Here is a 20,833-nt window from a genome sequence, read left to right as displayed (position 1 = left end):
AAAGAGAACATCTTTCCTTCTGTTTCTTTAGAAGTATACCCTCCCCAGTCTTATAAATTAAAGTGCTGTGGTCTCATACACAATAAGGTTACTGAATGCTCACATTTTAAATTCAGTCAAGAATCCATACAAAGGTGGGAATTAAAAGCAGTTGCTACCAATACATTTCCTCAGTTAAGGTGAAGGGAGGGGAAATATTGCCATTGCTAGATTAAAAAGGAGTGCAACCGTTGCCAAACTATTCTGGAGTTCTTCTCTGTTCCATATATGCCGTGGTCTCTCCTCTTTCTTCATTTAACAAAGAATATCCCATTCTCATCAAAACGTATCTGGATTAACAGTGTGCTAGGCACAAAATGCTCAACCTGTCGATTTAATTCTTCACACTGTAACAGCTAGAGCAGAACATTATTCTAAAATCACTCTTTGCCTTCACTATCAATTTTTGTGTAAGCATGTCAGTGTTAAGGCAGCAACAACAACCCCTTGATCATTAATATGCATCACTATATACCACCAACTGTTATCTGTGTTTCACCCCAAGTTCTTTGCATTATGCTCCTGAACCATGTAGTTTTCAACAGCACCTGAACAAAAACATCAGCAGCTATTGCTAACCCAACATAGGGGGTAGAATAAACTCTTGACTTCAGAGCATATGGATACATTTCCCCCTCGTACTACTACTTGGGAGCTGAAGGCCACAATCTGTTCCCACTGTGCAGAACAGAAGATGCAGAAGGATAGCTATGTAAGAATTTTAAAAGGCCCTTAATTATAAGAATTAATCAAGGTCAAGATCAGCCATAATATGGTATTTCTGATTACTGAACTAGGATGTGAAAACTGAACAATGATAAAAGCTGACAGCCAGAAAGAAATAAAAGAAAGAATTTATTTAGAATATGGTGCTGGAGAACTTTACTGACACCATAGGCTACTGAAAAGGACTAAATGGATTCTAGATGAAGTCTCAACTCTTAGACTGAAATGAGGCTCTCAAACTTTGGACATATTAGTCATCTTTCCTTGTGCTGGAAGCAATCCAACAGTGCTTCCAGACTGGAAGGATCAGCCAACAGGGTGCTCTCATTGATCAGGGAATGCCTGATATGTTCACAGTCTTCACATTCTTCAGGAAGGCTCCTTCAATGTTCCTCTGGGCATAGCACGAAAAGACAATTTTCTCAGGATTTTTTTTAAAAAAAATTCAGTGCATCTTATTTTTACATGGTACAACTCACTGAAAAACAAGACTCACAGCAAAAGTAAAAATCCTAGAAAACTGGCTGTAAGAAAAGAGAAAGCTCAAAACATGAGATAAATTTGAGGTCATAACCTTTAGTTTGCAAGACTTGAGCATGGCTTTTGGAAGGCATTAATTCATAGAGTTACCATAAGTTGGAAATGACAGCACACAACCACAAGCAAATCACCATGAAAGAAGAGAATACCTTAAAGAGCAGACAAATTGTGAGTCTAAGAACAAATTCTTTATCAAGATTTGGACTCCCCAATAGAAAATATAAGCAGTTTTTTAATTAGGGATTTTTAAAGGAAGTGTATTTATATAGGAACAAACACAATGGTTTTGCAACTCGAGGACTGGAAAGAAAACAAAGCATAACAAATCACACAACACAAAAACGTACAATAAACAAAGCTACATTCTTCAACAACATCCAATATTCTGGGGAAGTCGCAGTGTTGCACCATCTGTATTTTCCCGCTTGATCTTAGAAAAATGTCACAGTAAATTGATTTATGGCTTAATTCTGTGCAATGAAACTTCTTCATGACCAGGGATTTTCTCTGTTCTGTCAGATACTTTTACAACATTAGAATAGAAGGTAGAAGAATTAAGCTGCTAGACTCCAACGATATTATCCTAAAGCTCAAACATGTTAATCCTCTCAACAGCTTTATGAAGATAGTGGAAGGCTAAGAACTTAAACACTGATAAGATAATTCTCTCTTGTCCCGAGTTTGTTTGCTTCAGCACAGTACATTAAATTTCAACCCAAAGTGTAAAAACCTCTGTGGTTTTAACAGAATTTATATTACTATCAGGAGCATAAATCGTGCTAATAGATAACACTCAACAAAAATGTATGAAAATAAACTTATTTTTATCAAAATCATATTAAAATGTTTTCATAGTATTAGATAGAAACCTCAGTTTGTTCATAACTATCCAAGAAAAGCAGTTATCCAAATCCTGTCTTCCCATTTCTACATGATTTGAACTTACGACTTTCTACTCCGTTGTAGGACTCTTGCTCCGTTGTAGGACAGGAGTTGCGGGTGAAATATGTCATTACCACTGAAACTTTGAAACTGAGGTCTAAGATCAGACAGAGTTAATTCTACCTCCAAAGGAGGCAGGCTGCATTCATTTAATGGGAAGCAACTGCAGTCTGGAGTGCTGAGATGAACTGTTACTCCAATAGTTTGACTATGCAGTAAAGTGGTTGCTCACTAAGGCTTATAAAGTCTTCCTCATCTGATCCCTGCAACAGGCACCTGCTGCTGTTTCCGAATCCTGTTGAAGAGTTCCATATACTGAACCATGGTGTCAGCTGGGCTGTAGATGTTGTCGTGTTTATTGCCAAATACAGAAGGGATTCCAGGAGCATGACTTCCCATGAAGCTCTGCATGAACTCCATTAATAAGTTTGAGCAGTCGTTAGCTACCACACATGGACAATATTCCACCTGGCAAGAGAAACAGAAGCTCTGAAGGACAGACACAAGTTATTTTACAGGAGGGAATGAAATTTTCCATTCCAACTTCTCTAAGAATATAAGATTTCATGGCAGTGAAATGCTCATCCACTCTTTGCAGACAGTGTAGGAGACACCGGATGTTTTTTAAAAAATAAAAATATAGCTTGGGGAAAAATATAGTGAAAAAAGTGAGGTGGTTGAGAAGATTCAAGCAGCTGATCTCAGATTTTAGTTACGTACATTTCAGTTTTGGTGTACAACTTATTACTGAAATGTCAGAAAATATTCCAAAAGCAAGAACAAATAGAAAACTGCAAATGTGAATATTATAATGTAGCCCTTCCATTCTATATTATAGCAAATTGTATTTTGATTTTTTCATATAGAATAATAAGATGTAAGATTAGCTAACAGACACAAAATGCATAAGTGAACAAAAACTAATTTTATTCTTTCTAGATTTTAAAAAAAAACTGAATCAAGGCTTTGGCAAGACTTTGTAGGGTGGTGTGTGTGTGCGCGCACACGCGTATGACCTGTAGCTGAAAAGTTGCAGAACTGTCAAATATTTATCTCTGGCTCACTTCTCACACTTGGTAGATGGAGTGTCAGTCCTCAGATGATCAGAGACGGTTACAGAACATAAAGGAAGTTATCTCTATAGTAGGGTGCCTTTGGGTTACATGCATCGCTACTAAATTTTGTGGTCTCTGGAACTTCTTAGAAGCTCCCTCCAGTGCACATTTTTCATTCTGCAAAAGAATCCTTCATGAAACAAACTTTTCCTTTACAATGGGGAGTGTCCCTGCACCTTAAATTGATTGAAAAATAATGATTTTAGGAAAACATGTGGACTTTTTGCTACTTCTGTTTTCAGGGGATGGAGCATGACAGAGCACACTGGCCTTGGGCCTGCTTTACTTAGTAACCTGTGCTGTGCCCTATGCAATCTTCATTTTATTGATAAAATGACAAAGCAAGTAAGGATTAGATAGCACTATGGATGTCAGCTCAACTGCAGAGCCACTGGTTCAGATGGCATTTCAATTCAGTGTAACCCACAAAAACTCTGGCTGGGATCCTGTTTGGTCAAACCGCTCATGCAACGCCCACAGTGCAGGTGGACAATTTAAAATTGTTTAGGGGAAAAAAACACAAATGATCTGCTCGTGGTCCAGGCCAGCTCTAAGGATCAAGGAACTTTGTACCCAGGATAATGGCTTCTTGGGGCTTCTTTCAATAGAGGCTGCCATGTTTTGCTGATGGCGACCATCCTCCCCCACAACAGTATATCTTGGAACAGCTTTATTTCCAAAGTACTTTTGGGAACAAGGAGGGCAGTTAGAAGCCACCTGGTGCACGTAGGAACATTACCTGTTTGTTTGCTTTTTTAACATCAAAGGGCAGGACTCCTGGATTGTTCTGGTGCAATTCCTGTGCATACATGCATGCTTTGAGTAGGATGACCAAGAGCAGTCCTTTATTTACTGTTAAATCATTATTTAAATTATAGGACTTATTTCTATAGCAATTAGTATATGCAAATAAATATCTGCTTTCCTACTCTTTTTTGATGATGTACAAGTGGCCATTATAGCTCTAGGTTTTATGCTATGGTGATATCTCCATGTGCAGGTGCTGTGTATGCCATTAGATACAAACTCTTTATATTTGGATAGTTGTTTCCTGATACAGAGAAGTGTTTGCTGTACCTGAACCAGAGCATGGAAGTTAACAAATTAAAAGCACTGCCATTAGCTGCAACACCTTCTTTTTCATGTAGTGATAACAGCAACATGATAGCTTAAAAACAATAATATGAAGACTGATAATGTCATTTTTTTGTACATGAGTAATATTTACTCAATATGTACTTGTTATTTTTAAAACACTGCTTTTATGGGGTCATTTGAGGCCATTTTTGTATTTTTAAAGTAATAAAGTAGTAAATAAAAAGAAACTCATTAGTAACAAAGAACATTTGTTGATAACTAATAATAAGCAATAGAAATTAACTATGTTAAAAAAGGTAACAAGTTATTAATAATACTCCCAAGCACTGGCCTGAACAGAGGCCGTATAATACAGTACACTGAAGTGGCATATTTGGTTCTTTCTTTTTTTAGAGGCATCCTTACCTCCACGGATATCCCACGAGCACTTGGCCCCATGGTAACAGTGCCAACCTTCACCAAGAAATCGCAGTACTGGTACCGAGTGCCCCGGCTCTCTATCTTGTTTCCTTTGGCATTCTGAAAGAAGCCTTTCAGTTTCACCATAAGAACATCAAAGTTGGCATCTGCTATGAGGCAGGGGCCATTTTCAAAGAGAGCAAAACAGCTGAGAGGATATTCGGAATTGTGCATCACGTACATCAGCTTGGCAGCCTGCCCTGAAACAAGAGCAGCATTATTTTCGCTTCAGGAAGGATATTCCCTCTCTCTTACATGCTTTAAAATGAAACATCTGTTACATCCTTTTTTGTCCTTTGTGTTTCAAACTATTGACTCTAATACAGAATCTCTGTGTTGTGCATTAATTACTGCCTGGCACTGTTTGCCAAATAGCATTTCATAATTAACTTTATTTCCCCAAAAGAACCTCTTTCATGAGACAAGTTAACATTTGCCCATTCTAAAGTAGTATCTTTCAAATAGCAACACATATGACTTAAACCAGTCACAAGAGCACACTGAACAAAATTGTCTGGTACACTGAGGGAAAAAATCTTCAGTATAGTTATATCTTTTCTCCCAGTTTGAGAACTGCAGATTTTTCCAGTTGTATGTACCAGACTACTAGAAGAGCTGGAAAGATTAACCTAAAAAAATCTGTGCGAAACGCAATGACCTCTCATAAGATTAAGACAACACTCCAAGATCACTTATAAAATTTATAGAAAATTTTGTATGAATACATTTTCAAATAATATAGAATTAAAATCTGTGTTTAACAATTCACATATAAGATCTGAAAATTCTCCAGGAACTCCATTCCTGCTTTATCACTAAGCCAAACAATTTATAATATATTTTGAAGTGATTATAATTGCATAAGGCCATTTTAAAACAAAATGCCTTTTAGCTAGAGATGGGAACAAACCTAGGTTCTGAGGTTCATGCCAGTTCATTGGACCAGCACCATAGGTGCCATGCATTTCCTTCCCCCACCCACCCTGCCTGGATCCCCCATTCACCAGCAGGCGTGAACTGCTCTTCTCCTCCTCTTTGGGTGTTCAGTCAATCCCAGCAGGAGTGTGTGCTTCCCTCCTCGGCCTCCTCCAACAGCCAGCCACTCAAAGGCAGCACTGCAGGAATCCCTGCCTCACCTCCTCATCTGAATGGGCAGCTGCTAGAGGAGGCAGAGGCGGGAACCATGTGCTCCTTCTGGGACTAGTCAAATGCCCAAAGAGGAGGAGGAGAGCAGTGCACGCTGGTCGGTGAGTGGAGGAGCTGGCTGGGGTGGGTGGGGGAAGGGAATGTATGGCACTGTGGTGCTGGTTCGACAAACGGGCATGAACGTCTGAACTGAGGTTCGTGCCCATTTCTAATTTTAACAATAAAAATAATATAGTTTGGCTTTAAAAATTGCTCTAAATTCTTAAGAACTGTCTTTTTAAAATAAAAAGCACTGATTATATCCATCATTTTTCTCTCTGGCATCAGGCCCATAACTGCACTCAGTTACACACTAATTAGGCAGAGGAACAAGACTTGTTCTTTTAATTATTAGATTTCCAGAAAATGGACTGAAAGGTTAACCTACCAATACCAGAGACTGAAACATATATGCCCTGGGCTCGAACAAAATCTGCATTCTAACTTCCTAGTATCTTTATGCAAGCTGGCTGGACAGTTCAGTAGTTTAGTTAACTGATTGAAGAGACAGAAATTGAAAGTTACATTCCCTACTGTGTTTTCCGGAACAGCCAACCGGTGTGGACTTGGCAAGCTACCATATATATTCCCAGAGCATCCACAGAAGAAAGAAATAGTAAACCACTTCTTTGTAGTTTCTAGCTGGAAAACCCGGAAAGGGGTCATTATAAGTCAGAATTAACTTGCTGGCACATTATTGTTGTTGTTAGGTTATTCTGTGGCATAGGATATCAAATCTCCAAACGCTGCCTGATTCTTAAAGGAAGCAAGATGAATTTATTTAGAAGATGGAGGCTTTTGAGCTCAAGTTTTACCATTTTTTCTGTTAATTGTAATTTCTTTTAAAACAGAGCATAATAATTGTACAGTACCTATGATAGAGTAAGGGGGAGAAAATCACAACCTTTATTATTCTTGGAGACTGCGGGCAGAGTGCTAAAAAAATTCTCTTTCCTCACTCTCCTCTCTAGGGGTCCTTGATAAGGTGGCCACACAAAGAAGAGGATAAGGATCCTGTACCGTTAGTAACTACAAAGAAGAGGGGATTTCAGCAGTGTAGCCTTGCCTATTAAGCAGTGCTTGCTGAGCTTCCCCTTTTCACACAAATAATTAATGATATGGAAGCTCTATCCTCTCTTTCATTTTGGACCCTAGCCCTTAGAATGGGTGGAAAGCAAGGCAGGCAACAGCATATGAAGGAGAGATGGCTAAATGTGAGCGAAAGGAGATGCCACAGGAAGTTTGTAGCCTGCTGTTGTCACTTGCTTCACATGATGCAGGTAAAGAATGGGAAGCAGCAGGGAAGCAAAGCAAGTTCACCAATTGTGGAAAGGTGAAAGCTGTGGCCGGATTGACAGTGTTTTCTCATGGTGGGTTAAAAATGGCCAGGGGCTACCCTCACTTTGACTGGGGCCCAAAAGAGATATCAGACTTATATGCCAGAAGAAATTCTGGCAGAATCCCACTATACATCTCTAATGGCTGTATGCATTTATTTCTAATGTTCATTAGTTCCCCCCTAGCTAATAGCTCTCGGGGCAACGTACACTAAAAACATAAATGTTAAGAAGTCTCTCTCTCTCGCTCTCTCTCTCTCACACACACACCAGAAAAAGCATACTAAAGCAAGCCATTAAAAGCACTAGAGGCTTGAAGGTATAAAAGAATTTGAGGCAAAATTATTTAAAAACACAGTATAGTATATGAAACATTGAAACCCTGGAAGAAGAAGAAGAAGAAAGAAGAAAGAAGGAGGAGGAAGAAGAAGAAACAACAACTGTTCACTGTTGCTTTGCTTTTTAATGACTCCAAAATTTTCCAAGGCAATATTCTGGGCATTCCTGACCACAGAAATCTACACACACCTATATTTTATTCAACTGCAACAGGACCCATCTTTCAAACTATGTCAGACCTACTTTCTATAGCAAAGGAAACTGCCACAGTCCTTCCTGAGAGGACTAGTTCTTTGTGGGAGGTGTAGTTCTTTAGATGTGTCCTATATAGCAGGGATCCCCAACCCCCAGTCCACAGCCCAGTGCTGGTCCATGGGCTTCCTTGAACTGGGCTGTGGACACAGATCTCCAGCCCCCACATGTATGGGGGGGGGCGTGTCGTGCTTGCGGACGGGCGTATCACACTTTCGCGGCTCCCCACTGGCTGGCGGGTGTGCCAGCTGGCGTGCCTGCTACTGGCTGCTTTGTTCTCTCAGATGGAACATTCATTCAGCCTTGTTGGCCGCGGCTCTTCAGCCCTGGTGGCGACAGCAAATAAGCAGCAGCAGGAAAGGAAAAGGAAAGGAAGAGAGAGGGAGGGAACGAGCGACAGCCTGTCAAGACGGACGAATGGACAGGCGCGAGCTCTCCGTGGCAGGCTGTGAAAGGAGACTGGGGGAGGGGAGGACACGCAAGAAGGCTGTTCTCTTGGCATCACCCCCCTCCCGCAGCATGTCTGGGCAGGGAGCGGAGGAGCGCCAGGTAGGAGGAAGGAGAAGCACATGGCCAGCTTGTGAGCGAGGCCCCTCCTTCACCTCAGCTGCAGACAGGACGAGGCGACGGACGCAGCAGCCTTGCCAGGTGACCCGCGAAGAGCAGGGGGGGAGGAGAGACCTAAAACCAGAAGCCCCAATGGTGTCAAACCCCCGAGGGAGAAAACTGCCGGGCAGGTAGACGGCTCCCCTTCTGGACATGTGGGCCCTTGGGGGGCAGGTGGGACCAAGCCCCTACGAGGCAGGGAGGAAGTCCCGCGCTTGCCATGGAGGTGCTGCTGCTGCTCCCACTCCCAGCAGATTTTGAGTGGGTGGGCGTGTCGTGCTTGTGGGTGGGCGTGTCGTGCTTGTGCACACAAGCGTGACACGCCCACCTGCAAGCTCGACATGCCCACCTGTGAGCGTGACATGCCCACCCGTGAGCATGGGGGTGCCCCCGCCACCCTGCGCACAGAGTCCGCACCCCCAACTGCTCCGTGGTCCAAAAAATGTTGGGGACTGATGCTATATAGGGCCTAATGGGCACCAAGACTACATTTCACCCAAAGACCTATGCCTCCCACATGGAGGCATAGGTCTTTGGAAACTAACAGGGAGCATGGAAACTAATAGGGAGCATGGAAACTAACAAGGAGCCAATCAAGGTGTGCCGAGACTGGGGATATGTGTACATATCTACTAGTACTGTACCTGTGATCAGTCTGGCTGCCTCATTCTGGACCTGCTAAAGTTTCTATACTAACTTCAAGGGCAGCCCTACACAGATTAGGGCTACATATCACAGTAGTCTATTTTAGAGATTACTGACAAATGAACCACTGTTATTAGGCATTTCTTACCAAGGTAGAGGTGCAGCTGGACAATCAACTGAAGTTGATGGAAGGCGTTCTTGGCCACAGCACATATTAGGTCCCAGAGTACAACCAAGATGTGAACCTGATCCTTTGGGGAGAGTGCAACCCTCATTGAGGGCAGATAAATATCCCTCTAACAGGTCTGATGATCCTCACAACAGTAAGATCTCCATGTTATGTGGATTCAGTTTCAGTTTACTGGCCCTCATTCAAACCTTTATTGACAATAGACAGCACTCAAGGACTTGTACCGTATCACTTGCAGATGATGAAAAGAGGAGATGTGCACATGTATGTCGTGCACATTGATGATAATGAACTCCAAATCTCCATATGACTTCTCCCATCAGCTTTATATAGATATTGAAAAGCATCAGGAAATTGCCAATCTCCAAGGGACCCCATAATGGAGGTCCCAAGAAGTGGACATAGCCTCCCCAAACTGCACCATTTAAGATCAGCCCTCAAGGAAGGACTGGAAGCACTGAAGAGTGGAGTCCCCAAGTCCCAAGTAGGCCTAAGATAACCTAGAAGATCAGACCTGTTCCAGGTGAGTGAAATATAGGTGGGTGCAAGTTCTTTCTGTTGGCAGAATTGCTCAAAATGCTGCCTGGGCAATTCTGCAAGTTGAGAGTAAAACAAAACAAAACAAAACAAAAACAAAACAAAACAAAAAAAAACAAAAACAGGACACAAAAAAGGAACGGCAACCCTCTAACAGAGACTGCAGAAGGCTCCTTGCCTCTGACCATTATCTAGGGTAGCATACTTTCCCTCAACCATTTAGGAACCAATGATTCCAAATTATTTGCTACCTCCAATGTGTGCTATCTTTTGATCTAATCCTGATTTCATGTCCTAGTTTATAAATAACATTAACTGATGGATAGGTTGATTGTTTGGAGGAGGAATTTTTGAATGCTGGAACTTCTGTAAAGCCATTTTACAGAAAAGGTATTACATAAAGTTCTTTCCTTGGGGACGAATTAAGCCTGAAGTTCCTTAATGGACTTTCATCAGAGAAATCTGAAGGCACCAATTTATTGTAGAAAATCAAATGTTTACCTTGATTGCCCATTGTGGAGGCTGCAGTATGGTAGGTTTCACAGTCCACACAGAACGTTCCTTGTTTCTCAGCTCCGAGTAGTTCCAGTTTTCTTGTTAAGATTTCAACTGTTTGCTGGACACTTTTTCCTTCTGCTATGGGCATCTGAGACACACTAAAACAGGAGAAAGATTTTAACGTAATACTCCCCAGCCCCAAATAATAAGGATCACAGCCATTATTAGTTTTATAGGCTACCCAAGGAAACCCAGGTTTGTATTATTACTGTCAACTAACACAGCATTGAGGGCACGTGACACATTTTATACCAATGTAAACAAACAATACAAAAAATGAAAGTGAGCAAATGCAGTGAGCTATACTCAAGCTTTTGTGGGACTTTGTAGGAAATATGTTCCTATCAAGAAAAGGAATTCTCGGTAACTTAAAACTTTTCTCCCTTATGCACTGTCAACTTTTCCTTCTGCCTAACTATGATGAGTGAAGGAACAGAGTGCCACTATTTATTTGTTAAATTTGCTTCGTGCTTTTCCACCAAATGGAGTTCAAGCAGGGATGTGGAGAAAAGTATTTTCTTCCCACTACAGGCTGTCAGTGTTCACTCTTCCACATTACACACTAATGAGACTGCAAGATGTCCCCGTCTTCCTGGAGTTCATCTTTGCTGAATGTCAGCATTCTTCCTTCTATAGAAACTTTTGGAAAATGGATAGTTAGAAATAAACAAAAATTATGTCAGGCATGTAGTCACAATTGTCATTTAAAGGTGAATTGCCTGTGAATAATCATAAAATATTGTATTTTCAGAAGGACGTGAGCACATGGAATGAAATCTTTTCAAAGGATAATATCAGTCTGGAGGATAGGGATCTTTTTCACAAAGGTACCTTAAAATGAACTGTTTCGGTCTGCAGCACTGCTTTATATAAATCTTTCGACTGCCACCTTTTAAGTTTTTGGCTTTGTAGTAAAAAAAAAATTAAGCAAATGCCTAAGTTACAGGACTTGTGTCTCTTTGTAAGCGGAATAGCCCTACAGGGTGGTTTATATGTAATACTGAACTATGACCCGATGCTATGAAAGCCAGCTGTCAGCAAGAGGTCAATGGCTTACATATAGAGATGTATTCCCTTTCTTAGTCTGAGGCAAACTACAGGTTGATTTTACACTACTGTATAGCTTGTACTTCCAGGCAAACTAGGATTGGAAACTAGCATTTGATCCCATTTCACTATCAAGTTTGCAAGGCAGCTGCAATCTACAGATAAAGTACTATTGCCTTCAACCAGGAGCAAAGGTAAGGATTTGTCTTCAACATGGGGAAGATGTTGGAACCAACCGAAAGTCTTGGTAGGGACAAATCAAATTCTTACACGAGAAATCAGGTTCACAATCAACTTAATGAAGAACTTCAGCTCTGATTCTAAACACCAGCAGGGTATAAATTTATTTATTTATTCAATTTATACCCCGCCCATCTATACCGAAGTCTACTCTGGGCGGCTAACAAAAATACATAACAGTAAAAGCAATTTAAAATAAAAACAACAGTATTAATATATTGCAATACTTTGGTAAATTCAACAAGACATGTATTACAAGCATGCATATGCTGGTAGGCTTTTAATTAAGATGCCATTATTCCTCTGTAGAGCAGTGGGCAATAAATTATTGCAATATACTCATTCTGATATCCAGAATTTATTTTAGTTAAGAAACTCGAAATGGTGAATAAGTGGGAACTTTTAAAGACACAGTAAACACAAATTGAGAGAGAGAGAGAGAGAGAAAGAGAGAGAGAGAGAGAGATGCTAAAGAAAACATGAAAGAGCTAGTGTATCATACTAACTAAATCAGCAAAATTTGTCATACCGTGTAATTATCTGAGATGAAGAGAAAAAAACCTTCCTATTTCAGAGCCATTATAAGTACAAAAACAGGTTTAAGAATAAGGCGGCTGCACAGTCATCTCTGGCAAGCAAAAATTATAATTAGGAAGACAAGCAGGGTGACCCAGAAACCAGGAAAATTATTGTTCTCCCCAGCTACAGAGATGCTACGAACTGCTGATACAAGTCAGAAAGTGTGCTGGTAAAAAAAAAATATCAAAAACAAATCAGGCATACTAACTTCCACGGCCTCATTTGCAAGCCTGTATAATACATTTCAGCGAGAGCAGCAGAGGCCACAACATATATAATCCACCTGCTTTAGATCCCCCACTCCACATCTTAGATTTGTGTGTATAATCACAGAAGTTATTCTAATGCTGTCCTGGTGAAGGCACACAAACTTCTATTGGCGCAAATTATGTAGCATAACTATGATTAGCCTATGGGTGGGAACTTATTACCCTCCAGATGTTTCAGACTACAACATATTTGACTACTGGCCATGGTAGCATGGGTTTATGGAAAATGTGCCCCCAAACATCTGATGGACACCACATAGTTAAAATGTTGTATGAGAGTACAGTTTGTTAGAAGAGAAGTAATTCATGCAAGTATTCCTTCTCCTGTACAAGTCTGCCCTATATAACTGAGATTAAAATGTGACATTCTTCTCAAGACCTTCTTTTCAGCTGAAGAAGCTGAAGAGGAGTTACTTGCTTGACAGCCATTCTTGGTTACAGTTGGTGAAAATTTTATTCAAAATAGCTTTTAATGATAACACACCCTCTTGCTTCCCAGTCTAGTGTAGTGGATACAGTGCCAGATTAGGACTCTGGAGATCAGGATTCAAATCCCCATTTGGCCATGGAAACTCACTGAAAGAGTGGAACTGGTAAAATCACTCCTTAAATATCTCACTTACCTTGAAAGCCCTATTAAGGTTGCCATAAGTTGGCTCTGACTTGATGGCATAGAACATGCACATAGTTTTATGTAGCTGACTTGTGCATTATGGATAACAAACTCTAATGCGGTCTGCATCTTTCCCAACTTATATCTAAGAAAAATGTGCTGGAGGAAACCCATCTTGCCAAGAACTTTTGGACTTTTCATCTAAAGAAAACTCTACTGACAAAATATGTCTTGCCATGAACTGCTGGACTTTTACCATATTTTTCTGTGTATAAGACACCCCCATGTATAAGACGCCCCCTTTTCTAACCCAAAAGTAAGAAATCTAAGTGGGACTTAGCAAGTGTAGGGGAAAAGGGATGAAAGCACTGCAGGATTGCTTTGATCCCTGCTTTCCCTTCCACTTATTTTTCTTCTCTCCTCAGCTTACTTCCGTGTATAAGAAGACCCTCAATTTTTATTCTAAAGATTTTACACAAAAGTATAGTCTTATACATCAAAAAATACTGTAAGTTCTTCACACCAGTCTGTACATGTCTGATGAATCCTGATCCACAAAAGTTAGCAGATTTTATGAATTTCTTTTTTAGTGGTCTATAAAAGTATTGCCAATTCTTGCATTTGTATTTTGTAATGGCCACATAGCTCCTTTTCATTTCAATAAGATTATTTTAAATAACAAAAATTTGCCAGTCTCAACAGGGTGCAATAGTCTGAAAATCAAACTGAAGCCAAACTTCAAACGCCACTCTGACATAAAACTCACTGGGTCAGCCCCTTTCTCTCAACCTACTCTACCATAAGTGGCTGTTGTAAGGAGAATATTCAGTGGATATAAAAAGTTTACACACCCTGTTAAAATATCAAGTATCTGTGATGTAAAAAAATGAGACAAAGATAAATCATTTCAGAACTTTTTCCACCTTTAATGAGACCTATGAACCATACAACTCAGTTCAACAACAAACTGAAATCTTTTAGATGGAGGGAAGCAAAAATAAAAAAACAAATAATATGGCTGCATCTGTGTGCACACCCTTAAACTACTACTTTGTCAAAGCACCTTTTGATTTTATTATAGCACTCAGCCTTTTTGGGTATGAGTCTATCAGTGTGGCACATCTTGACTTGGAAATATTTGCCCACTCTTCTTTGCAAAAATGCTCCAAATCTGTCAATTGCAAAGGTGTCTCCTGCGCATAGCCTTCTTCGGATGACCCCACAGATATTCAGTCGGATTCAGGTCTGGGCTCTGGCTGGGCCATTCCAAAATGTTAATCTTCTGGTGAAACCATCGTCGTTTAGTCGTGCCCGACTCTTCGTGACCCCATGGACCAGAGCACGCCAGCCCCTCCTATCTTCCACTGCCTCCCAGAGTTGTGTCAAATTCATTCTGGTAGATTTGATGACACTGTCCAACCATCTCATCCTCTGTCGTCCCCTTCTCCTCTTGCCTTCACACTTTCCTAACATCAAGGTCTTTTCCAAGGAGTCTTCTCTTCTCATGAGATGGCCAAAGTATTGGAGCCTCAGCTTCAGGATCTGTCCTTCCAGGGAGCACTCAGGGTTGATTTCCTTTAGAATTGATAGGTTTGTTCTCCTTGCAGTCCAGGGGACTCTCAAGAGCCTCCACCAACACCACAATTCAAAAGCATCAATTCTTCGGTGGTCAGCTTTCTTTATGGTCCAGCTCTCACTTCCATACATCACTACAGGAAAAACCATAGCTTTGACTATTCGGACTTTTGTTGGCAAGGTGATGTCTCTGCTTTTTAGGATGCTGTCAAGGTTTGTCATCGCTTTCCTCCCAAGAAGCAGGCGTCTTTTAATTTCGTGGCTGCTGCCTCCATCTGCAGTGACCATGGAGCCCAAGAAAGTAAAATCTGTCACTGCTTCCGTATCTTCCCCTTCTATTTCCCAGTAGGTGATGGGACCAGTGGCCATGATTTTAGTTTTTTTGATGTTGAGCTTCAGAACGTTTTTTGCACTCTCCTCTTTCACCCTCATTACAAGGTTCCTTAATTCCTCCTCACTTTCTGCCATCAGACTGGTATCATCTGCATATCTGAGGTTGTTGATATTTCTTCTGGAATCTTGATTCCGGCTTGGGATTCCTTTTGCATGATATATTCTGCATATAAGTTGAATAAGCAGGGAGACAATATACAGCCTTGTTGTACTCCTTTCCCAATTTTGAACCAATCAGTTGTCCCATATCCAGTTTTAACTGTTGCTTCCTGTCCCACGTATAGGTTTCTCAGGAGATAGATAAGGTGATCAGGCACTCCCATTTCTTTAAGGACTTGCCATAGTTTGCTGTGGTCCACACAGTCAAAGGCTTTTGCATAGTCAATGAAGCAGAAGTAGATGGTTTTCTGGAACTCTCTGGCTTTCTCTATAATCCAGCGCATGTTAGCAATTTGGTCTCTAGTTCCTCTGCCCCTTCGGAATCCAGCTTGTACTTCTGGGAATTCTCGGTCCACATACTGCTGAAGCCTACCTTGGAGCATAACCTTGCTAGCGTGGGAAATGAGTGCAATTGTACGGTATATGGAGCATTCTTTGGCACTGCCCTTCTTTGGGATTGGGATGTAGACTGATCTTTTCCAGTCCTCTGGCCACTGTTGAGTCTTCCAAACTTGCTGGCATATTGAATGTAGCACCTTAACAGCGTCATCTTTTAAGATTTTAAATAGTTCCATGGGAATGCCATCACCTCGACTGGCCTTGTTGTTAGACAAGCTTTCTAAGACCCACTTGACTTCGCTCTCCAGGATGTCTGGCTCAAGGTCTGCAACCACATTATCTGGGTTGTCTGGGATATCCAAATCTTTCTGGTATAATTCCTCTGTGTATTCTTGCCACCTCTTCTTGATGTCTTCTGCTTCTGTTAGGTCCCTCCCATTTTTGTCCTTTATCATGTTCATCTTTGCACAAAATGTTCCTCTAATATCTCCAATTTTCCTGAACAGATCTCTGGTTTTTCCTTTTCTATTATTTTCCTCTATTTCTTTGCATTGTTCATTTAAGAAGGCCCTCTTGTCTCTCCTTGCTATTCTTTGGAAGTCTGCATTCAGTTTTTCATTCAGTTTGGGTTGTTTGTCATGCTGAAAAATTAAGTTCCTCCTCATGTTTAGCCCTCCTCATGTTAAGGTTTCTAGCAGCAGCCTCAAAGTTTTGTGCCAATATTGATTGGTATTTGGAACTGTTCATAATTCCCTCTACCTTGACTAAGGTCCAGCTGAAGAAAAACAGCCCCAAAGCATGATGCTGCCACCACTGTGCTTTACTGTGGGTATGGTGGTCTTCTGGTGATGCACAGTGTTGTTTTTGCGCCAAACATATCGTTTGGAATTAGCACCGAAAAATTCAACCTTGGTTTCATCAGACCATAAAACTTTTCCCCACATCTTTTGGGAGATTTCAGAGGTGTTTTTGCAAAATTTAATCGGGCTTGGATGTTTTTCTTCGTAAGAAAAGGCTTCTGTCTTGTCACTCTACCTCATAGCCCAGACATATGAAGAATATGGGAGACTGTTGTCACATGTACCACACAGCCAGTACTTGTCAGATATTCCTGCAGCTTCTTTAACGTTGCGGTAGGCCTCTTGGCAGCCTCTCTGACCAATTTTTTTCTAATCTTTTCATCAATTTTGAAGATTAATGTCACTGTTGTGCCATATTTTCCCCAGCTGATGACTGTCTTCACTGTGTTCCATGGTATATCTAATACCTTGGAAATTCTTTTGTACCCTTCTCCTGACGTGGTGGCGCTGCATGCTAAACCACAGAAGCCTCTGTGCTGCAAGGTCAGAAGATGAGCAGTCGTAAGATCGAATCCACGTGATGGAGTGAGGTCCTGTAGCTTTGTCCCAGCTCCTTGCAAACCTAGCAGTTCGAAAGCATGCAAATGCGAGTAGATAAATAGGTACCACCTTGGTGGGAAGGCAATGGTGTTCCCTAGTCATGCTGGCCATGTGACAAAGGAAACTGTCTTCGGACAAGCGCTGGCTCTGCAGCTTGAAAACGGGATGAGCACCGCTCCTTAGAGTCTGAAACGACTGGACTAAGAATGTCAAGGGGAACCTTTACCTTTACCTTTTACCTGACCGATACTTTTAAACAATGAGATCCCTCTGATGCTTTGGAAGCTCTCTGTGGACCATGGCTTCTGCCATAGGATGTGACTAAGAAAATGTCAGGAAAGACCTACTAGCACAGCTGATCTTTATTTGGGATTCCTCAGAGGCACTTTAAATGATAGCAGGGGTGTACTGACTCCTACCGTGTTTCTCTGAAAATAAGACAGGGCCTTATATTAATTTTTGCTCCAAAAATGCATTAGGGGTTATTTTAAGGGGATGTTTTATTTTACAGTCATGCCACCTTCTTCTGGTTGCTACACAATGGTGGAGGGTGGGGTTTCACAGGGCTTATTTTTGTGGTAGGGCTTATATTACGGGCATCCTGAAATTTTTACTTCCCTCCACCTCAAAGATTTCAGTTTGTTGTTGAACTGAGTTGTATGGTTCATAGGTCTCATTAAAGGTGGGAAAAGTCCTGAAATGATTTATTTTTGTCTCATTTTTTAACATCACAGACACTTGACATTTTAACCAGGGTGTGTAAACTTTTTATATCCACTGTACAGAACCTGGTATGCCACTTCAAGCATTTTGGAGGAAAAGCAGGTTAGAAAAGTAACCACAGATAAAAATTGGCATGTGTGTAAGCATTCTACCTTTGCTAGATCACAGCACAGTTTTCCCCTCGCATTTCAAGGCTGGCCTTGAAGATGTTCCTAAGGCATAATTAGAAGTGATCATTAAGCCGCTGCGGCAACACGTCCCCCAGCGAGCTCCACTCTGGTGGCCATCAGCAACTGAAGCAACCCACCGAGCGAACAACCGTCCCGCGGGCAATAGCGGCGACCCCAGCCGAGGGCGACGGCGCTTACAGAATCCGCCCTCTCGGTGGTCTTTGCTATCGCAACCGGATCTCCGCCACCTCCTTCCCCGTAAACATCAACCATTCCCAGGCGTTCCCAGCGGAGCATTTCGCACGTCTGCATCATCTGCCCTTTGCAGGATGCGCAGCTCCGACAGCAAACATGCAGCGAAGACACCCTCCGCCACGGACGAGCGGAGAACCGCTACACGACCAAGCCTGCCTGCGTCCTCTCTTCCGCCCTTGAGAGCCTCAGACACGCATTGTTCGACTGTCCCCACGTTACACTCAAAGAGATCGTCCTTCCCCCGACTCCCCCTTTGAACATTTCTACATACCAAATCCCTAGCCTGAGCTGGTGCCTCTTTAAAGAGACCAATCTTCTGCAAAATTAATTTTCTAAAGCAGCACAGATTCTCATGCCAAAACGTATCACCGCAACCGTAGCAAAAAAAGTCATACCAGGTAACACCCATGCTTCCAATGGTCGCCACGTGGGGCTGAGCTCCTTTCGACAGAATAAGCGATCACGACTCCAATTTTGTTTTCTTTTAAGTCGGCAACGACTGGTGCTGTTTTTGCAGAGGTGGGGAACTAGTGGGGTCTGTCTGTCTGCGTCCTGGCCAGAACATCAGCCGCTGGCCTCCCTTCAGACGACCTCTCCTCCCTCTGAGGAAAACAAAAAGGAAGTGATGTAACAGAGTGAGATAATCCGGCTCAAAACCAGCTCAAAACCAGCCTCCTAGTGTTCCAAACGGGTAACGCAGAACCGTCTCCACGACTGTGTTGTTGCTCGGATTTTATTCAGAGTTCTTGATACTGTACTTATTTAGTTCATAATGCGAATAAGTGATCAGAAGGAGGGGGCCGGAAGCAGTAAAACACACTACTGATAACTGTAAGAAATTAAAACGACAGTATTAGGGAAGGAGGCAGTTGTTGTTCTCGTTCTTTCTTTTCTAACAATGATAGCTGAGGAATTCGTAAGTAGATACAAAATTATTGGTACAGTAATATTTTTGTTGGGTCAGTACAAATAAAGGCGAGCTTCTGAGCTCTGCAGAACCTTTCTTCAAGCTTAGAAGGTATAAAATTTGGGATGAGGAATATATTTTGGATTTTATACTATCCAAGCCTGAAGAACTCAAAAAAACACCTTGATTGTAAGTTATTCGGGATCCAATAAAGATACTACTCAATACAATCATGTAAAAATAGATTAATGCCCAGCACAGATTTATTCCAGTTTCAATACCTTTTCTTTTTTAAAATTTCAATGCAAAGGGAGACCTACCCGTAGAACTCAGTGAGACCACAACAGTGACGTCAGGACAACTGTGATTGGATATCATTAGTTGTCTCACTACAATGTAGTGCAAGGAATTATTGCCCTTTTTACTTCTGGTTCTACATTGTGTAAAAAAACTTTTATTTTATAAGTGATGGTATTAGACACTTGCAATACAATTGCACTGGAAATGGAGGTAAGTTCTATTGAACTCAACAAGACTTACTACCTGATATAAGTCATGTCATTGTAGGCCTCCAAGCACATCAGCACCAGGCTTATGTGTGTAGTTAAGCTCTGGATTTGAGCTAGGACGGAAAAGCCAGACATAAACAGATGTTTGCTGTGATTCGAGTGATATCTTGCATAGCCCATCTGTGGTTGGAAAATCCAAGAGAATAAACCACGTCTTGTCTCTCTCTAGTGTTCATACCGGACTGTAAGACAGGGATATTAAACAGTGTTCCCTGAGCTTCAGCAGTAAGGGTACAGTATTGCATCTAGCAAATGCTGGTCAACTATGACCCGATTTAGTGTGAGGGCAGGAAGAGAAGGGGACGCCAGAGGATGAGATGGTTGGACAGTGTAATCAAAGCTACCAACATGAATTTGACCAAACTCCAGGAGGCAGTGGAAGACAGGAGGGCCTGACGTGATGTGGTCCATGGGGGTCACAAAGAGTCAGACATGACTAAACAACAACAAAAATGGGGGTTTCATGGTAAGAAAGTCTTTAAGGAGTAGTTGCATCAGTGCCACCCTCACCTCAATGTGTTTTCATGGCCTAATAGGGAGGGATTCAAATCGAGATCTCCTGAGCCCTAATCTTTCATTCTATCCATTACAACACACTGGGCGAGTATCAGCGAACTGTATAGGGTTGTAAACCATGCAGCTTCAACCTGCATTGGACTGCATGGAAAAAGTGCTGCTGTAAGCTGTTTTCTCAAGATTTTTACTTGAGATCTTTAACACACAGTGGAAGAATAACGCCAGGGCTTTTTTCACAATGCTTTCTGAAGCAGGGAATATTTCCTTAAAATAAGATTGGAGTTTTTACAAAAATCAGGAAATCTCCTTAGTGCTACGTTTTGTTTCCGGGGGACATAAAGCTGTAACACAAGTCAACAACCATGATAAAATCTTGGATGTCCTCCATCGATCGCTCTGTGGAGCTTTCGTTTCCATCCCAGGATGATCATTTTGAAATAGTTGGAGAACTCGGAAGCCATTCGTTTCAGCAGTTGAGAGGCGTCTCTCTCACGTTTTGTCTCTGTAGTTG

The 20,833-nt window shown here is 41.6% G+C and overlaps 1 protein-coding gene across 2 annotated transcripts; it reads right to left on the bottom strand.

The window, feature by feature from the left end:
- Window positions 1–877: 877 nt before the first annotated feature.
- On the bottom strand, window positions 878–20,830 carry MED20 (mediator complex subunit 20). Of its 2 annotated transcripts, none has more exons than XM_020796722.3 (4): window positions 18,726–20,830; window positions 10,512–10,666; window positions 4,866–5,119; window positions 878–2,715 (listed from the first exon to the last, which is right to left on the bottom strand). In XM_020796722.3, exons 1-4 carry the CDS (start codon window positions 18,737–18,739, stop codon window positions 2,500–2,502), a joined length of 639 nt encoding a protein of 212 aa, XP_020652381.3. In that variant the 5' UTR covers window positions 18,740–20,830; the 3' UTR covers window positions 878–2,499. The 2 variants fall into 2 exon arrangements, with proteins under 2 accessions (XP_020652381.3, XP_078249244.1); XM_078393118.1 differs by having other exon boundaries at window positions 4,866–5,114.
- Between the last annotated feature and the right edge of the window lie 3 nt (window positions 20,831–20,833).

This window comes from Pogona vitticeps, chromosome 4 (genome assembly GCF_051106095.1).
Source record: "Pogona vitticeps strain Pit_001003342236 chromosome 4, PviZW2.1, whole genome shotgun sequence".
NCBI lineage: Eukaryota > Metazoa > Chordata > Lepidosauria > Squamata > Agamidae > Pogona > Pogona vitticeps.
Note: the sequence above shows the minus strand (reverse complement) of the source record. Positions and strands in the feature narration are given on the sequence as shown.

Coding starts and splice junctions, on each gene's coding strand:
- MED20 (XM_020796722.3), bottom strand. Junction 5,120..10,511: donor CTCCACAATGGGCAATCAAG/GTAAACATTTGA, acceptor CTCTTGTTTCAG/GGCAGGCTGCCAAGCTGATG. Junction 2,716..4,865: donor CTCGTGGGATATCCGTGGAG/GTAAGGATGCCT, acceptor TTCTCTTGCCAG/GTGGAATATTGTCCATGTGT.